The sequence below is a fragment of the Battus philenor genome, unplaced genomic scaffold (assembly GCF_028537555.1).
Source record: "Battus philenor isolate CCGP_79_NKW_IND1 unplaced genomic scaffold, ilBatPhil1.0.hap1 SCAF_10, whole genome shotgun sequence".
NCBI lineage: Eukaryota > Metazoa > Arthropoda > Insecta > Lepidoptera > Papilionidae > Battus > Battus philenor.
In genome coordinates this window covers 15,236,193-15,253,926 of record NW_027181662.1, presented here as the reverse complement: position 1 = coordinate 15,253,926, position 17,734 = coordinate 15,236,193, and the positions used below count along the sequence as shown (strand labels likewise).

The window sequence follows — 17,734 nt, the reverse complement described above, 5'->3', positions numbered from 1 at the left end:
GCACTTTGTTGCACGACTACCACTGCATGTGCGGAAGTGACTAAATATTGGTTCTTTTCTTACTTAGGATGGACTTCCGCGAGTTAACGCCTGATTCCATTAAGTTGGCTTTTATGTTTCCAAACTTAGCAAAATCGTTAATTCCAAATTTGTCCTCCAAGACATAGATCCAGTGATAGACATTTTACTGCTGAAATGATGACGACATGGTAAATATCTGGTGTGATTGAATTTTGTCTCTAGCACTCTATTATTGGAACGCTAAATGCGATTAATGACAGAGCTCCTAACTAGGGCCCTCCTAAGTTCGTCTTGTCTTTATTGGATCTTCTGTTGATTTCTATGCCTACAACTAGCTCTGGTAATGTGTCTATCTACATGACTAGAGATTAGTAAATACCAAAGCTTGATGCCCACTGCAAGAAATAGACCTTATAAGATAGTAACGACACCGGTTTTGCGTTTCCCGCATCCCGTGACTTCCCATAGGAATACGTACGGTACGGCATACCGTCGATACGCCTGGTGGGGAACATACGCCGCGTCTACCGGCTCCTAGATGCCACTCAAAAACCTTTCAGCCCTAACAGCACGAACGATATATCCCCTCAACTATCGCTTAAGACTAGTAAGTCTCCAAGTTACGTTGGTTTTAGGCCAGAAATATTACACAATCATAAATAAACAGAATGCGCTTATTGAGTACAACGCCATCTAGTGGCGTCGCTTGCAACAGTATGCAGTTTATCAGTACCTATTTTGTAATTTAGCGCCATCTAGAGCATTTTCTGTAATATTATATAAGTGATGCGGAGTTTAAAAGCCATTCCGCCAAATATATACGTAATTATACAACATTAATGTAAACGAAGAAAACATTAACGAATTTTGAACTAAAAGTTAATATAACATTCATTCAAAGCTGCAACAAACCTATCCCTAACAGCTTCTTTATCGGTTACAGGTGAGGGAGATCTACCTAGAGGAGGGCAGTAGGGAGGCCGTAGCAAAGTTCTCCCTCCAATCCCTTTGGAATCAGATTGCGCCCCTCTTCAAACCTCCTCTGCTATGGAGGACCTTGCTTCTCTACTACCTCACATTTGTTATTTACATCGCGTAAGTAAACCAAGTTGTTCAGCAAACAAGTTGACTCCTAGATCAAGAGCTTAAAGCTGTTCACTGTCTGTCTGTCATGATTGTCTAAATACAAAAAGAAGTGTACAATTCAAAATCAAAATATTCAAGTAGGCATATATATATGCTTTAGAACCGTCGATCACCAATCAAAACCAAGTTCCACGCATTTCCATCAATAATAAACTCTTGAATGCTATAATAATATTTATTTATTGATATGCTTTTAATTTTAGATTTAAAACTACTAAACAGAAGGTCTATGATATCTCGTCGAACTTTATTATACAAGCGTAATGAAGGATTTGTTCAGTTTTAGAATAAGAAACTTTTTTTAATGGCACCTGATATTGGGGAACCAATAAAAAAGGGATCGTTCCTTCCCCTATTTTGTTGGAAACAGAGATTTACTTTCTTTATTAAATTTTTCACATCCTTTTTATTATTTTCATACTCTTCTTCCATTCTTCACAATCTCTGTCATTCTGTTTTCATTCCATAATTCTGTCTATTTTTCTCTTCCGCTGTTCCTTTCATCCATCCTCAATTATTGCAGTTTAGTTTATTTATACAATTTATACATATCACAGCTATTTTAGTTAACTTTACAAGTTATACTATATATCACAGTTCTTTTTTCAATATTAGTATTAACATATTTAATTGATTTCTATTATAATTAGTTCTAATATACATTTCATATTGAATACGAAACTTAGTCGTTACGAGTTTATTCATATTTTTCTTATTTATCGTGTATCTGCCACTAATTTTTTACATAAGGTTTTATATTGCAGTCCTTAAATAATATGTTGTTAAAAATGTATAATATTTCGAATCAACCGTTAATTTCTTTTAAAATATGTCTCAATGAGCCTGTAGCTTTTGAATTATAAATAGTCCTAATGTTTAGTGAATTGCATTAGCCGCAAGAAATAGGAATCGTGGTTCAACAAGGTATTCGTCTCCAGGAATAACAGCTTCGCCATCATCCTGCCGACCATATTGAACGTATTCTTCACCTCGTACGCCAGCAGCACAGAGGGCATGGGATTTTGTGATCTCTTCAGAAAGATCAGCACTGACAATACGACTATTGTCGAAGATATTACTCGGGTGAGTATTTATCCTCCGTTTTTCCGTTCTTCAAATCTCTATTATCTTTCTTCTTCCATTCTTCATATTTTCTTTCATTCTCTTACCATTTATTTACATTGCATTCACACCTCGCCTATTTTCCTTCGCAACACTCTTTTGGTATATCACTAGTACAGTTTCAATTTTGATTTGTATTTTCTGTTTTATTATCACACTTTATGACATTGCAAGTTTTCACAATTTTGTATAATTTTAGGAATCTTTTGTTATATTACTTACATACGTTCTTTATTCTTAACATACAGTTTAAATAATTTTAATTATAAATATAAGCCTAATTTATTTATGGTAGCAATAACTTATGTATTCACTAATTTATTTGCGTCAGCCGATAAACCCCCACTGCAAGGCATAGGCCTACCCTAAAGATTTCTATATCTTACGTAATAATCTAACTCCTGCTTACAGATTTTTAGCCAAAAAAACGAAGTAGAACTGAATTTTGCGCAGGTCTCACTAGATCCTGCTTCTCCTTTTCAATAGTCAATAGACGCCCACTGCAAAGGCGTAAGGCCGAAAAGTCACCACGGTGACTGGTGCTGCGCTGCTCGCGTCCAACGACTTCCCGCGTCCTTAACACGTTCACTGCGGACCCAATTTTGAAGAACTTTCAGCTGGTGCGGCTGAGGTCGAATCTGCCTCAAGCTGAACTTCCTAGTAGTGCGGTTGAGTCCTTTTCTGCCTCATGTTTCAATCATTTTTTTACAATATTGAGTCAATGCTTCGCAGACATAAAGAAAGCTATATTTGTTTTTGTCATATCTCATACGGTTGAGTGTAAACAGCCGCCGCACTAGAGAGAAAACACGAGTTTTACGCGCCGCACCTGTGCAAAGTTTACCATAAGGCTGAATCGGCCTCAAGCCGCAGTGAACGTGTTAACTATGTCATTGGTCCACCTAGAGGAGGACCTAACCTGCGAAGATCATCTGTAAAGTTTATGTACGTAAAGACCTCAAAATGTGGAATTTCCCTGATTTGTTTTATGTTCTATACGTCATTGTTCTATTTCAGGAGGGATCGGAGTGTCAGGGCACCATTATGGACAACACCATCTGGGCCGGCTGCGCACACGGACTCTCCTTCTTTGTCCTCAACGCTCTCATATCTCAGTGTGCGGGTAGAAGAAAGGTAAGCAAGCGACTAAATCTTTTTTTCCAATCCTTGCATTGCTTCCGCTGCGCAAACAGAAGCAGGTACTCCCATCTATGCGTCGCATCAGATTTTTGATATCCTTTACAGGCGAAGCATTTGACCTTTGTCTAACCTGATTTTAAGCGACGGCTAGATCTACGATGGTGTATGCTTGCCCAGAAGAAACCTATTCACTCTTGTCTGGAAAAATCCTGAGTTATCATTGTCTGGAAACATTGACGCCGGTTTTTCCGGATTGTTCCACGCCTTGCCTGTCGCACTATAAAAGTATTGGAAAAACAGTTAGTGCGAGTAAATTGAAAGTGTTTTCAAGCATGTATAGATATCGTGAATCCGTGCATCTTCTTGACAGATGGAAGAAAGGAGACAGGGAAATTATTTGGTGTAATTACGCAGCAAATTCTCCAAAATGCAGTCTATAGAATACCGATAAACTGTCAACTTTTTGGCAAAACTCCAAGCTCTGAAGCCTAGCGCTTACCAAAGCATCGTTTCCACCAATGTGACGCCCTCAAAATCTACGTAGTTTTATTATCACCTGTTTAATATCATTATAGTATTAGTTTCTAGTTTTATTGCATTGAGTTCTTCTTTTATTATCTGTATATACATAAGCAATCGATATAAATGATCCAAAGTGGCGCTATATATGGAAAACAAAACATGATTTACAAAGGTTGCAATTTATCGGATTCTTCTGAACAGGTATTGTCTATAACCATCCTGCTGGTGGCAGCAGCTGCGGCTTTCGCCACTGATAACACGGGAGAGCCACTGTCTGGACTCATCCTCTTCTATATCTTCCTCACCACCGCCATGGTCTTCGGCGTTGTTTCATCCTACTTCGTCGATCTTTACCCAACTTCATACAGGTACAGTACCGTCATAAATATAAAGCTTATTGATTTAATCATTCGTTCATTACTTTATACTCATTCAATCATTCATTTACTGACTCTTTTATTTATTTATTTTCATTCATTCATTTGGAAATATCAACATGAATACAATGTCATTGCATGTTAATTTCATCTCTAATTTTTTATACTGGACATAATACAAATAAATTAAGTCCAAAATTTAATTAAACTGTCCAAGTATTTTGAAAATGAGCAAGAACCTATTAGTTGATCAATAAGTGCAAGTCCACTTTGAGAATGATGTATTTCAACAAAAATTGGTTCTCTTCTCTTAGTCGATTCACCACCCTACTCCATCTCTTCCTCGTCGAGGCATCACATTAAAGACAGGGGTAAAGCCATCAGGTTACTAAAAAACCCTGTACATTACAACTATCAATAGTTTTACAAATCACCATTTGCATATTATACGGTTATAAAATATTTAATTATTAAACAATAATACTGATTTCAATTAGAACTTTTTATTTAAGTATAACAGATACAGCAAGAACAACGCAGTTACAATGAAATTCATACACAGTGTTGCTACCTAGTTAATTTTTTAGGAACAAACAAAAACTATATACTGTAGTACTCAACACATATATATATATTAGGACCTTGAATAAGTTCTCGCTGTTTTTTGAAAGATGGCGTTGCGGCACTCTGTGCCTGGAATTTCGTACGGTAACAAATCACCAAAGTAGTGCTATATGTAACCTTGAATTACAGTAAAATAGAGTTTACCACAGTGTCAACTACATGTTTATTTGCCTTTTGTGAAAATGTGTACTTTTGTGCCAAAGAAAGTGTTTTTGAGGGGAATTTTATTGCACTGTTTATTCAGAAAATATATATATATATATATATATATATATATATATATATATATATATATATATATACATATCTTTCATATTTTACGTTCTATGAAACAGAGGTATGGTTGCGTGCTTGGGCATGATGGTCGCCCGGCTGAGCGCCTTTGCCGGCACCAACATAGTGAGCAGCAACATGACGGACAGTTGCTCAGTCGCGTTATACGGGGCGGCGGGACTGGTCATCAGTAAGTATAATTCCATAATATATCCTCAAATGACGAATTTGTGCGTATTTTCACGTTTACTATCAAGACTATGGTAGCTATAGTATGCTATACTATGGTAGCTAACAATGGATCTTAAAAGTTTTAAAGTCACTCGGAGATCAACAGAGAGAGATGCAGTTGGATAAATGAGGATATCCAGAAGTACCAAGGTCACTTACTCAGACACTGCTCCCGATTCAAATCCAAAAGACTTAACCACGTGACCTTATGTGAAAACCTTAAAATACCTTCGTTCCCGGTAAGTTGAACAGAGGTATTTTGAGGTTTTCTTCTTTTCTTTCTTCTTTCTTCTCTTTCTTCGTTAATCAAGAAAAAATGTATTTTGCACATTGTTCTAAATCTCAAGGCATTTAACGGTCTGTAGGGCTTGGGCAGCGACTTACTGAAATAAAATAATGTACCAACTAATATATAATTGAGTAAAACTAACAAATTTTATTGTTAATATGTATAAATTTTAGCTGTATTTACCCATAAGAGAAAATTGTGTAAGAAAGATTGTAAAAAATTATAAAACGCTGTCGTGCCTCGTATCTGGGAGAAGAAAGATCCGTATCAAATAGCGGCAACTCTCTCCCAACTGTCTGCGCTTAGTAAAAGCGAAAAAAAACATTGTTAAAAATACACTAGCGATATAAATTGGAATTAATAAAAAAAAGTACCAAGGTCACCAACCTAGAAGAATTACTCGTCTGAAATAACAGTGAGCGGAATACATAGCTCATACAACAGAAAGCTGTTGGGGCTGAAAGGTTCTCGAGTGGCCAGTACGAACCGGTACATGCGGCACGGGTACCCCAGAGGCCCAGCTTTATTTTGTCTCGAAAACTGCGACGCAGCGATTTTGCGCTTCGAGTTTCAGTTTGTCTTAATTGCTTCGTGAAAGTAGTGTAGTGATGATAACGTTATATACTTATCAAAGAAAAAAATGTATTTTAATTTTCAAATTAAAAAAATATGATTATTGTTTCTTAATAATATGAAAATAATTATTAAATTCGATAGATATTTGTCTAAATAACTATTTTATTTTGGAACATCAAGTTAAAATATTGCAAGAAATTGTTTTAGCAATCAAACGTTAAAAAGAAAACAAAAGTGATTGTTAACAGCCATTTCTTATGGCCCATGCTTTACAAGGCTTGTATCTCTATAATAAAAATAATTGCACGTAGAATATAAGGCACTGGTCTTTAAACTTTCACTAATTTATATGATATCTTAATATATGAATATGTCCGTCCATCCAAAAAGTTGGTACCTTGATAAAATGTTCCGAAAATGTTAGATACAAGCTTCCAACTGACCTCATTATCTAATATATAAAATTTCAATGTCACAATGTTAGTTACCGTACTCCTCTGAAACGGCTTGACCGATTTTTACCAAATTTTATATGCGTATTCAGTAGGTCTGAGAATCGGCTACTATCTATTTTCCATACCCCTAAGTGATAAGGGTTGTTCACCCTTAAATTTTTTTGTTTTAATTTTTCGAGGAAATTTTTTGTTTTTATTTTTCTATGATACAACATACAAAAATATATACAACCCTCAATTTTCACCCCTCTACGATCAACCATTATTTTTAATTTGCTAATTAAAAACTTTAATTTTTTTTTCAAAACAACGTTTCCGGGCTCAGCTAGTAAATTTATAAGGCAGACCAATCTGCAGTAATTGGCAATAGAATTCTGTTAGTTTTTTTTTATAATGTAATAAAACAAAATCAATTTAGATATTCACATAAACAGTATTAACCTTCGACTATTATGAAACAATTTACAATCAACGATTTTATGTAAAATCCATCACATTTTTTTATTCCGTTAGCAGTAAACTACGTTATTATGTATTCTGTGAAATTATTTATTACTAGCTCGATGTAATTATACATAATTATATGCAAAACTTGATTGGTATTGCATAAGTTTTGTATGTTTTTATAAACCAAAATAAAAAGACTCATATCAGACTTCTACCAGTTTTTTAATAACACTAAAAGAGATTACTTTTAAAAGAAACATACCTGTATTTATTTATAGTTAGTCACGCATTTAACCCGGGGGGGCTTAACCTATAGTGCAGGGTGTGCAATGTGCCTGAGACGGCGGCGCGTTATTGCTGCTAGAGTTCCGCAGTGGAAGTTTCCTACATTTTTACCTCTTCTTCCTTAATAAAGAAGAAGAGGTTAAAAAGTTGACACCGTCGCACTACCGATACCGCGCTGTCTGGCCGGTTCTAAACTTTAAATACGTGAAATAAGGTTTATTTCGAGTTAAAACAAATTGTTCGAAAAAGAAGCCGCCCTCAGGGCGCTCGCGTTTGATAACTGCCGCCACCGCGCTGGCTGGCCGCTTCTGTCATATCATTGTTGTACCATGATGGTCCAAGACGATACTCTTAGACAGCGGTGCCCGTGTGCATTGCACACCCTGCACTATAAGTTGAGCCGCCCCTGGCAAGTTGGATAGTATTGTAGAGAGCTCTCTTTCGATGTGTATAAAGAATTAGATTTCTGTGGAATTCTCCTTTTTAATTCTATTTATCTTACTTTAGTGACCTCTATTTTTCGATAACAATATCCCTACCAAATTTAAGTCTCTTATCCTTACAGTTCAGTTACTTCCCGCGATCTTAGCTATATTATCAGTATACCTTGTGGGTGTAACTACACCGCGTCTACCGGTTCATTGGTGCTACTCCAGAACCGAGGACTTATATATATATATATATATATATATATATATATATATACGAACGATCGGGTAGGTACGGTGTGAATGCTTTCACATCGTGTACTAACGACGTAACTAACGTCGCGGCAAGTCACCGAATGCGATCAGCGCAAGACCAATCAACGTGGCGTTTTTGTGGGATGTCTGCGCCCTACAGTGGGCTCAAAAACATGTTCAAAAAAAATAAAATATTTAGCGACTTTATACACCATTCTTACAGTCGGTAACATACAATTTATATGCATAAATTTAAAAAAAAACCATAATTGTTCAATTTAAATATGTAAATTTATAATGTATGTTATTATTATTTTTCTTTGTGTCTATTACCGTAAAGATACCGATTAAAAACAGGAAAAATAACAAAACAAAAACGTTGAATATAAATTAATATGATACATTTTATTTAAAGTTTAATATGAAGTTAAGTTTAAATTGTTATTTTTACAAGTTACGAAACTCAAGACCACGACCTTGTTTGTTAAAAAAAAAAAAACAATTAAAATAATTAAGAAATGTATATAAAATTTAAAAAAAGGTTTAACGGTTTAAATTAGTTTTTATTTGATGAACCTTTTAAATATATTGCCTGTCATCGATGCATTTTAAGGAAGGCAGATAAATTACAAGGTAATCAAAATATAAAAAATAACATAAGGATATTCACAAAAAAAATAAAACAGTTTTTTAGGCGCTCTTCTCAGAGCTCGGTTTCATATGATCCTTACGCGGCAATTCACGAAACTTTATTTCAATGTGAGATAACATTAAAGTGTTGTTGAATTTGATTGTAGTTTTGAATTTGGAATGTAAGTGATTTTAAAAAATAATGCAAAGCAATTAACATATGAATCAACCAACACAATTACTTAATAGACTGTAGAACTGGCAAACAGTACTAGGAATATTAAGAAAATAAAATAGTAAAATTAAAACGTAAAAATAAATGCGTAATATATAATAAAGTAAATAGACAAACATGGAGTAACGCAGAAAATGTAATACTTGTAAAAATCGGTGAGGAAAGTAAACTCGACTAAAATGAGGTGAGGTATGAACGTAACAAAGAATAAAAAGAAATGAAAAAATATGTGAGGAATAAAAGAAGAAAGCTTATTATTATATATATATTATAACTTTAAATGGAAGAAAGATTAAAATGTATATAATAGAATTCTGTCAAGAAATTATTATTCCTATAATATCCTTGTATACCTAAGACAGCAGAAGTAAAACAGAATCCAAAAATCGTGGGCTATTTAAAAAAGAAATTATTTAATAGGATTCTCGATTGGCTATATATGTTACATGTGTGCAGCACAGAGAGCTAATTTATACTTAAAATATATAAGGATTCGAATCTAAAAGGATTCCTCATTTTGTCGTTACTTCTTCTTGCATTCTTCTCACGTACAAATCATCACCGTCATCATTTTAACCAAAGGATGTGTAATGTTGAGAAGCGGCCTGCATACAGCTCCTTCCATTGTATATCTTCCTCATCAGCCTATATACGCCCACTGCATGGCATAGACCGTACAGATATACCGCACTCGTCACGCATGGCATCCTATCTGAATTAATAAACAAAGTGTGAATATGACTTTTTTATTAATTCTAATTTGTATCGCTAGTGTTTTTTTTTACAATATTTATTTTTCGCTTTAACTAAACGCAGACAGTTGGGAGAGGGTTGCCGCTATTTGATACGGATCTTTCTTCTCCCAGCGGCGAGGCACGACAGCGTTTTATAATTTTTTTTTCAGTTTTTCTTACACAATTTTCTCTTATTAGTAAATACAGCTAAAATTTATACATATTAACCATACAATTTGGGATACTCAATTATATATTAGTTGCTACATTATTTTATAAGTCGCTGCCCAAGCGCTACAGACCGTTAAATGCCTTGAGATTTAGGACAATGTGCCGGGCCAACTCATCAAAAGATTCTGCTGTAGATTTTTTCTTGAGAAGGTCCGGTAAGCTGAACGGAGGTATATTAAGGTTTTCACATAAGGTCACGTGGTCAAAAGTCTGTACTGTGGAGTCGTCACATGGGCAAGTCTCATTATCGATTATTTTAAAACGGTGCAGGTACTGCTTGCAGTACCCGTGCCCGCTTAGTAGTTGTGTGAGATGGAAAGATGTCTTGATGAGTGAATGAATATAAGACTATATTGAGGGAGTCGAATCTGTGTTCTACGATCTCAAATCTTAGACCTCTGCTGCCAAGCTACCACTGAACATACACAAGTCATCAATATAAGCAATAAGTTATTATAAAAGTAAATAATGTTTTTTATTCCAAAAATCTTCATAGCACAGCACCGTTGTAACACACTGTGTCATTCACCTCTGTGTTAATGTCCTAATAAAAGAGAAATATTTATAAAAAATTCTTTCATTCGTTCGCATGAGTTTTGATCTTGGGTCCATCCTTCCAGTTTTTATTTTTTTTTCTCAAATAAATTACACTTGAATTCAATGATTTATGGCGCTGCATATTTTATCCTTCCTGTTTCAAGTTATGGAAATCAATTTTTTTTCAACGAACGTTTATCATAAAAACATCAAAAAAGTAGAAACACTTATTTGAATATATATACTAATTATTTACCGCGACTATGCCTTATGCTAAGAGTTTAGTATCATGTGATATCAAAATAAGTAGGCTAGAAGAGACCAATTTGGTAGAAACTGTCAAATTCCTATGATTCCCTTAACAAAGGTATTTTTAGAGCAGTTAAAACAATTCACTGTCAAGCTATGTTATCACTTAAAAAAACTTACAACGGAAGTAATATTTGTTATAGACGCAATTAAGCAAAAAGCTAAGCAAAAACTGCAGGACCTTTTTTTCACTTGATATTGTCAAGTAAAACACTCTCAAATAGACAAATATCAAACAATTTTAATAATTCTTTTCGTAAGATTTTCCCTTACAATGTTTTCAAGAAGTGATGTGGTAAAAAATAAATTAAAACATGTTATAGATGTAGCATTGGGGGAGGCATTTAGGTCAACAAGGACACATAAATATTTGCAGCACAAAAGCGCTGCATCGCAGTTATTAAGACAAAATAACGCAGCGCTTTTCCGTCAAATGGTTTAGTTAATACATACAACTGTTTTATCATATTTTCTCTAAAAACATACTAGATGGCGCTAGTCACTAAGCCTCATAGACGTAGTACTGATTTACCGACGTTTTGTTCTCTTCAAAACTGCTCTGTATACGTGTATTTGCAAATTATATCACAAAATTGTATTTCTGACTTCCTGATCCTTGAAAAGCAGCCTTTCATCATCTGCAGAGTTTAACCTCTTGCATGATAATCCTGTGACATAACAAGTTTTATTGTAGAAACGTATATTGTTGCCTACATAGAGCCATTTTACGGAGTCAAGTCAAAAAGGTTTTGCTCGAACGACGCTATTTCTTACATTTATTATTCAATGTATTGTCCTATTTTTAATTCACAATTGTTTTTCCTATCGAAATTGTAAGAATTATAATTTTGACCTGAAAATTTGTCAAACCTCTGTAAACCAAGTCCCTATTCCACATGTAGGAATGAGAAGTCCACAAAAACGTGGGACAAGTAGAAGAAAAACATGTACAGCCTGTGTTGAACTAAAATAAGAATAGAAGTAATTGAGAATTTTAATTTCCAGGTGGTGCCATCGCAGCGGCGCTTTTACCCGTCAAAGTAATTTAATATTATTTATTGATATATTATATTATGTTAATGTTAATCCAAAGTTGTACAGATATAGATATAAAAAATTAATAAATATTTTTATTATAATATCTTCTAGTTTTATTATCGCTCTAGCCCTTTACTTAAAGGTTACTCAAAATCGAACTAAATTTCATACATATCGCCGCACCCACCGAATAAAATGAAAAGTCAAAATGCAACTTTTAAGGAGAGACGAAAAACTTAAATATTGGTTTTACCTCAAAAATTGATACACTTATACAGTACCTGGCGATAAATATTGTATATCGACCTTTGGAAAGAGACAATCGACTAATTTCAGCTTCGTAGAGCGTTATCTCTGTCGCACGAAATACAACAACTGACAAAACGTCACATTGGTAGTGTGGGACAGAGATAGTGGTCTATGAAGCCGAAATTAGCCGATTGTCTCTTTCCAAAGGTCGATGTGCAATATCTATCGCCGGGTACTGTAATTTTAATATTTGTATAGTTTGATAGCTAATTTTATACGGAACAATCTTTAAATATTTATATATGTTTGAGGAAAAAAGATCCGTATAATCTTTATCATTGTTTGTACTTTACTTTGTTTAGTTAGAAAAAAAATACTACACTTTTCCTCTGCCATTTTTAGCCAGAAAATTACGGAAAAATTTATCAAGGTGTATTGGAACTCGTAGATTGCAAATATTTAAAAAACTAATCAAAATAATAAAGGCGATAGTCATTTAATTTGGTAGGGGCGGCGATATGAACACCTTGTCTATTTTAATGAGAATAGTGATAAATATAAAATTGAAGTTTGAATTGAATTGAAGTGAAAATTGAATTGAAGAAACATTGAAGGCTTTTACTGAAATTAAGGACGATGTTAAATGAAATTTTATTTATACCCTACGTATATCTACCTCAAAACAATAATGAAGGAAGATAAGTTTGCTTATTGAGTTACGGGGTGATTCAAAAATACGTTGAATGAATTTTTATACCAGGAACTACTTGCGACTTATCTACCAGTTTCCACAGCTAGAATAATGAGGATATATTCGCTATATTTGACGCGCATCATGGATTTTTGAATAACAAGTTAACATATAATTTAAAGTTGCAAAAAAGTGCCAAAAAAACTAGTGAAATATTATAATTAGTGTATGATGATAATGAGATGACTTTGAAGACTTTTGACAAGTGGTCTGCGCGATTCAAAAGCTGCATTGAATCGGTGGAGGATGACCAGAAGTCGTGGTGTACTTCGACCATAAAAACTGACGATATATGCAAAGAGTAGCAAAAATTTTTCCATCAGATAGGAGATTGGCGATTCGGGAGCTTGCGGAAGAACTAGACATCTTGTGAGGATCCATAAAAAGCATTTAAACCGATGAATAAATGAGATGAGTCAGTGCAGGGTTTGTTCCGACATTGCTTCTAGTCCGCTAGTTTTTGTCAAAAAAAAATGACAGTACATACATGACTTACTCTTCTGATTTAGCAACTTCTGATTTCTGCTTCTTCTTAAAAACCGTGCTAAAAGAAAACAGTTTTGACAGAATTACGGACATTGTAGAAGCTAAGAAGGAACAGCTGAAAGATCTTCCGAAAGAAGCATTTTAGAATTAACATTGGGGTATATGCATCTAGCCAAGGAGAGTGTGTAAAAGGATATTAATTTAAATTTGATATAAATATATCCGCAAACATTAGGCATTGTATTTTTGATAATACCTTGTAATGTCGCATTGAATGCCGCTCTATCGAATTTTATTATTCCTACTTTAAAATGTGATATTTAAAAATGAGTAAAAGAGATAGAGAATTAGTTTCCAATGAAAGCGCTGATAAAAATACGCTAGTCTGACGCTATACATGGATTGCTTATAGGCGTAACAGCTTTAAAGGGATAAAATCATACCTCGTTAAACCTGAAAGCTTTATTTAGTATAGTTCAGATCCAGGAAAGGAGTCCTGGAATTTGGCTCCGAAGCTGTAAAACCCCTAGGTCTCTGAGCAATAACTTCACCCGAGACAATACTACTACTAAGGTTAAGTATGTCGCCTTCCAATGGAAAATATAATGTTATATTACATATTTCATAAAGATAATTGAATACAAGATCATTCGAAAGAGATATACACATTTACTCCTTTAAAGCTTTTATTTTGTGCATTAGCAAATAATAACACTAATCCAGGTGTATATACGAGTTAGAATGCACAAAGACCAGGAAAAACTGGTCTTCCTTTATAGCCGATGAACGCCCACCGCAGGGAAGTAAAGTCGGCCTTGTTGTCTGACTTGTTGTGTGTTGCGAACTGAATTTGTCCTTCAAAACGACATTTAAAAAGAAAGGGTATTCCCCGTGGTTGAGTACGATTGACGCCACACCGGTCGAAAGCGTATTAACACCTGTCTCACTCTATCATAAGCGTAGAGACAGTGACGGAATTAGAGAAATACGGAAACTACCGGTCCATTATTCTACGCATTAATTTATTTTATTATATAAAACAAGATTATTATTAGCATAAATATGTGATATTAAAACGAAACTGAATATATTACAGGAAAATTTGAAATAAATTTCTAAAAATTTCGTCTCAGGTGCCAACATACAATTGGCAGCAAGCATTTGTTTATTTATTTGTTAACACTTATTTCAAAATTGGAACGAATTTATTAATATAGTGTTAAAATAAAATGAAAGTAACTTTATGACTAGATTAGATGCGAAATATTTAGAATTTCGTAAGTGTGTGCTGATATATAGTTTTTGGTATATTATTGTTTTTTTTTTTTAATTAGAATGCCTAACATATTGATTTTTGATAAATTATACACAGGGTGTTTAATTAAATTTGTAAAAGATTTAAACTAGTAAATGTATAACTAATTTTCTGTCAATTTATGTATAGTACACTGAACAGAAATAATAATATAGTAAGAAAAATCTTTTTAAAACTCAAATTACTACACATTGAAGTTTAATATTATCTATCTTAGCAGTCTTTATACTGGAAGAAGTTATATACCTGTTGCATTTCAAGTGGCCAATTTTTCAAGGGACTACATGGCGAACAGATCAGATGGCCACGAGGAACCTGAGGTAGAAAAGACTCCACGAGGCTCAGGAGCTAAAGAGCGAGACCGTTGTCTGTATGACAGCGTCCATCATGCGACGGTAGCAATATCACGTCACATGATCTCTTGTGCGTGTTGCACAGACGAGACTCAAGATGCGATCGCAAGGTTCAATGTGGCGAATACGGAAACCGCCGCACAGACACTGGCGCACAACCTGAGGATGCCAATATGAAGTAGGGATGAGGGTATGGTCGCAGGAAACGTAAATTTACAAATTGAACATTGTTAGAGCGTTGTTAAAATAGATCAAGAGATTCAGTGAACACTGTAACTTGCAAAAACGTAATCAAAAATTAAACCTAAAGTAAAAACAAAGGCACGTATGCTGTCTGTGCAATACAGACTAATTATAAAAAGAGATAGAGAACAGAGTAAGAGATCAACCCACAAGGTCCACTGATCACCTTGATAGGATTGTTCTAGAATACTGGGTTTAGGAAGCTTTAAACATGTCATATTGGAAATCCATGTGGAAGACGTATGTTTAGTAGTGTATGTTCTATTTCTAAAATGAAATTGATAAATATGAAATAGTTCTAAATTTTCATTAAAATGTATTTTCTTTCCGTATCTTAATTCTTTTTAAACGGTTTTATTTAGTTCGACCCGTACGGAATTTGTTTATTTGGGTCGAAATTAGAAATTGAAATTTAAGCACCTTCCCGTTTTAGATTGATCTGAAATTTGGTACACACATTTAATTTAGATGACAATACAATATAATAAAATCAATAACATTATAAATCTAAGATGGCCGCCGATACAAAATGGCGGATTACATATTTTTCCCTAACCCCCTCAATATGGGTATCAAATGAAAGGGCTACACTAGTAAAACACGATGATTATGTCAAAATTTAAAATTCAAGATGGACGCCGTTCCAATATGGCGGACTAGGTACATATTTTTCCACAACCACCACAATATGGGTATTAAAAAACTTAACTTAAAAGTTTTTTAAATGTATTTATTATTAAAAGATTAAGACTTGCGATAGTAGGTCGCGGGTTCTATTGCCGGATTACAATCTTGAATAATTCAAACTTTATGCATTAATTATATGGGATCGCCACTGCTCACAATCAATAATATAAATATTTAAACAAACATAATATAGATGTATAAACCGTAGTCTTTGATCCCTGTCTAGTAATGTTTTTATTTTTATTTGTTTTTTCATTGTTTGACCATAAATCATTATGTGTTCTCAGTGAGATAGTTATAAGGTAACAACTGTAATTAATTTTATATTTCTAAGCTTCTAAGTTTGTACTTTTTTACTGCCTTTTGTTACTGTCTATCTCCTATAAAGTAAATAAATAAATAAAATCAAGATTCCGGAGAATGGGCAGCAGCGTCATAATACCACACTGTGATCGCCAACCCGCCTGCCAGGTATGGCGATTATGACAGATACCCCCATAGATTTCATCCAGGAGACCTACGCCTTGCAGTATGCATCTATGGACTGAAATATAAAACCTCTGCCACGAAAGTGAGAAGCATGTCAAGAAAGAGAAATTTATTACTAATTCGTAATTATCAAAAGATGATAGAATTTAAAATTGCTATAATTGACTATTTTGTAAAACGGAATATAGGATTTCTTTTTAGTTCGTTTACAATATTTGACAATTAAATCCTCTCGACTAGTTCTTAGAAATGGCATCGATATACGCAAATTTTAAATTCAAATTCAAAATACCTGTATTCTGTATTTTGAATCATCAATTATTTAAACATTATAAGTAATAAATTACCGCTAGCTGGACGCTGATCTGTTGAAAAGAGCAGACCAAAAACTCAACAGTTGCTCTTTTCAAATACATTTACATATAATACAGTGCATTATAATATCAATCATGTAAATGAGTCAACAAACCAAAATACCACACATTTTGGAATAAAAACTCTTTAATGTTATAATGAGATTTAATAAATAATATAGTTTTGGTTTTAGATTTAAAGGAAGATCTTACATATCTTGTGGAACTTTATTATATATCCGTATACACTGACCCATGAAGGATTTGGTACGATTATGAAGAATAATTTTAGAAGTTAAGAGTTTATTTTTATTTATTATATTAATTACGTGTCTGTCACTATTTTTAATAATGGCGCTTTAAAATTATATTTTTAATAATGTATTTCGAATCAACCATCAGAATGCTAATTTCTTTAAAAACATCTCTCAATGAATCTATCTCTCAGGTAATATTTACCTTTTGTAGATTGTAGAATAGACACGTATTTTATATATATAGTTGTTCAAAACTTATATGTGTGAAAAAATATTTTTATTTTTTGCGGTGGGCATAGAAAAAAACAAAGACGAACTCTGACGATATTGTCCCGATGCTAGTCGAATAAAAAATTCTCCGAAACTACATTGGATTGGTAATTTAATGTATTAAAAAAATATTTTTTTTTCCAAAGACATTTTAATAACACTCATTGGCTCGGAAGTGTGATTGATATTAAATATAATTTAGAACTTTCAAAAAATAGAACATTCATAATATCTAACGTTGCCCACTTCACGATTAAATGTACAATATACAATAGAAAAGAATAAAACTCGGAAATAAGTCAAAAAGGGTAAGGGCAACTAGGGCACGATAAGATCTACAAGGTTAAGTTCAAACATCTGACAGCTATCATTAAAT

The 17,734-nt window shown here is 33.7% G+C and overlaps 1 protein-coding gene across 1 annotated transcript in view; it reads left to right on the top strand.

The window, feature by feature from the left end:
- Positions 1-12,006, top strand: part of LOC137924701 (synaptic vesicle 2-related protein-like) — a 31,833-nt gene extending 19,827 nt beyond the window's left edge. The window contains exons 6-11 of the mRNA XM_068768123.1: positions 965-1,116; positions 2,106-2,250; positions 3,307-3,423; positions 4,153-4,319; positions 5,288-5,415; positions 11,873-12,006. Coding sequence (XP_068624224.1) covers positions 965-1,116; positions 2,106-2,250; positions 3,307-3,423; positions 4,153-4,319; positions 5,288-5,415; positions 11,873-11,916 — 753 coding nt within the window. The 3' untranslated portion in view covers positions 11,917-12,006. The remainder of the gene's footprint in view (positions 1-964; positions 1,117-2,105; positions 2,251-3,306; positions 3,424-4,152; positions 4,320-5,287; positions 5,416-11,872) is intronic.
- The last annotated feature ends 5,728 nt before the right edge of the window (positions 12,007-17,734 follow it).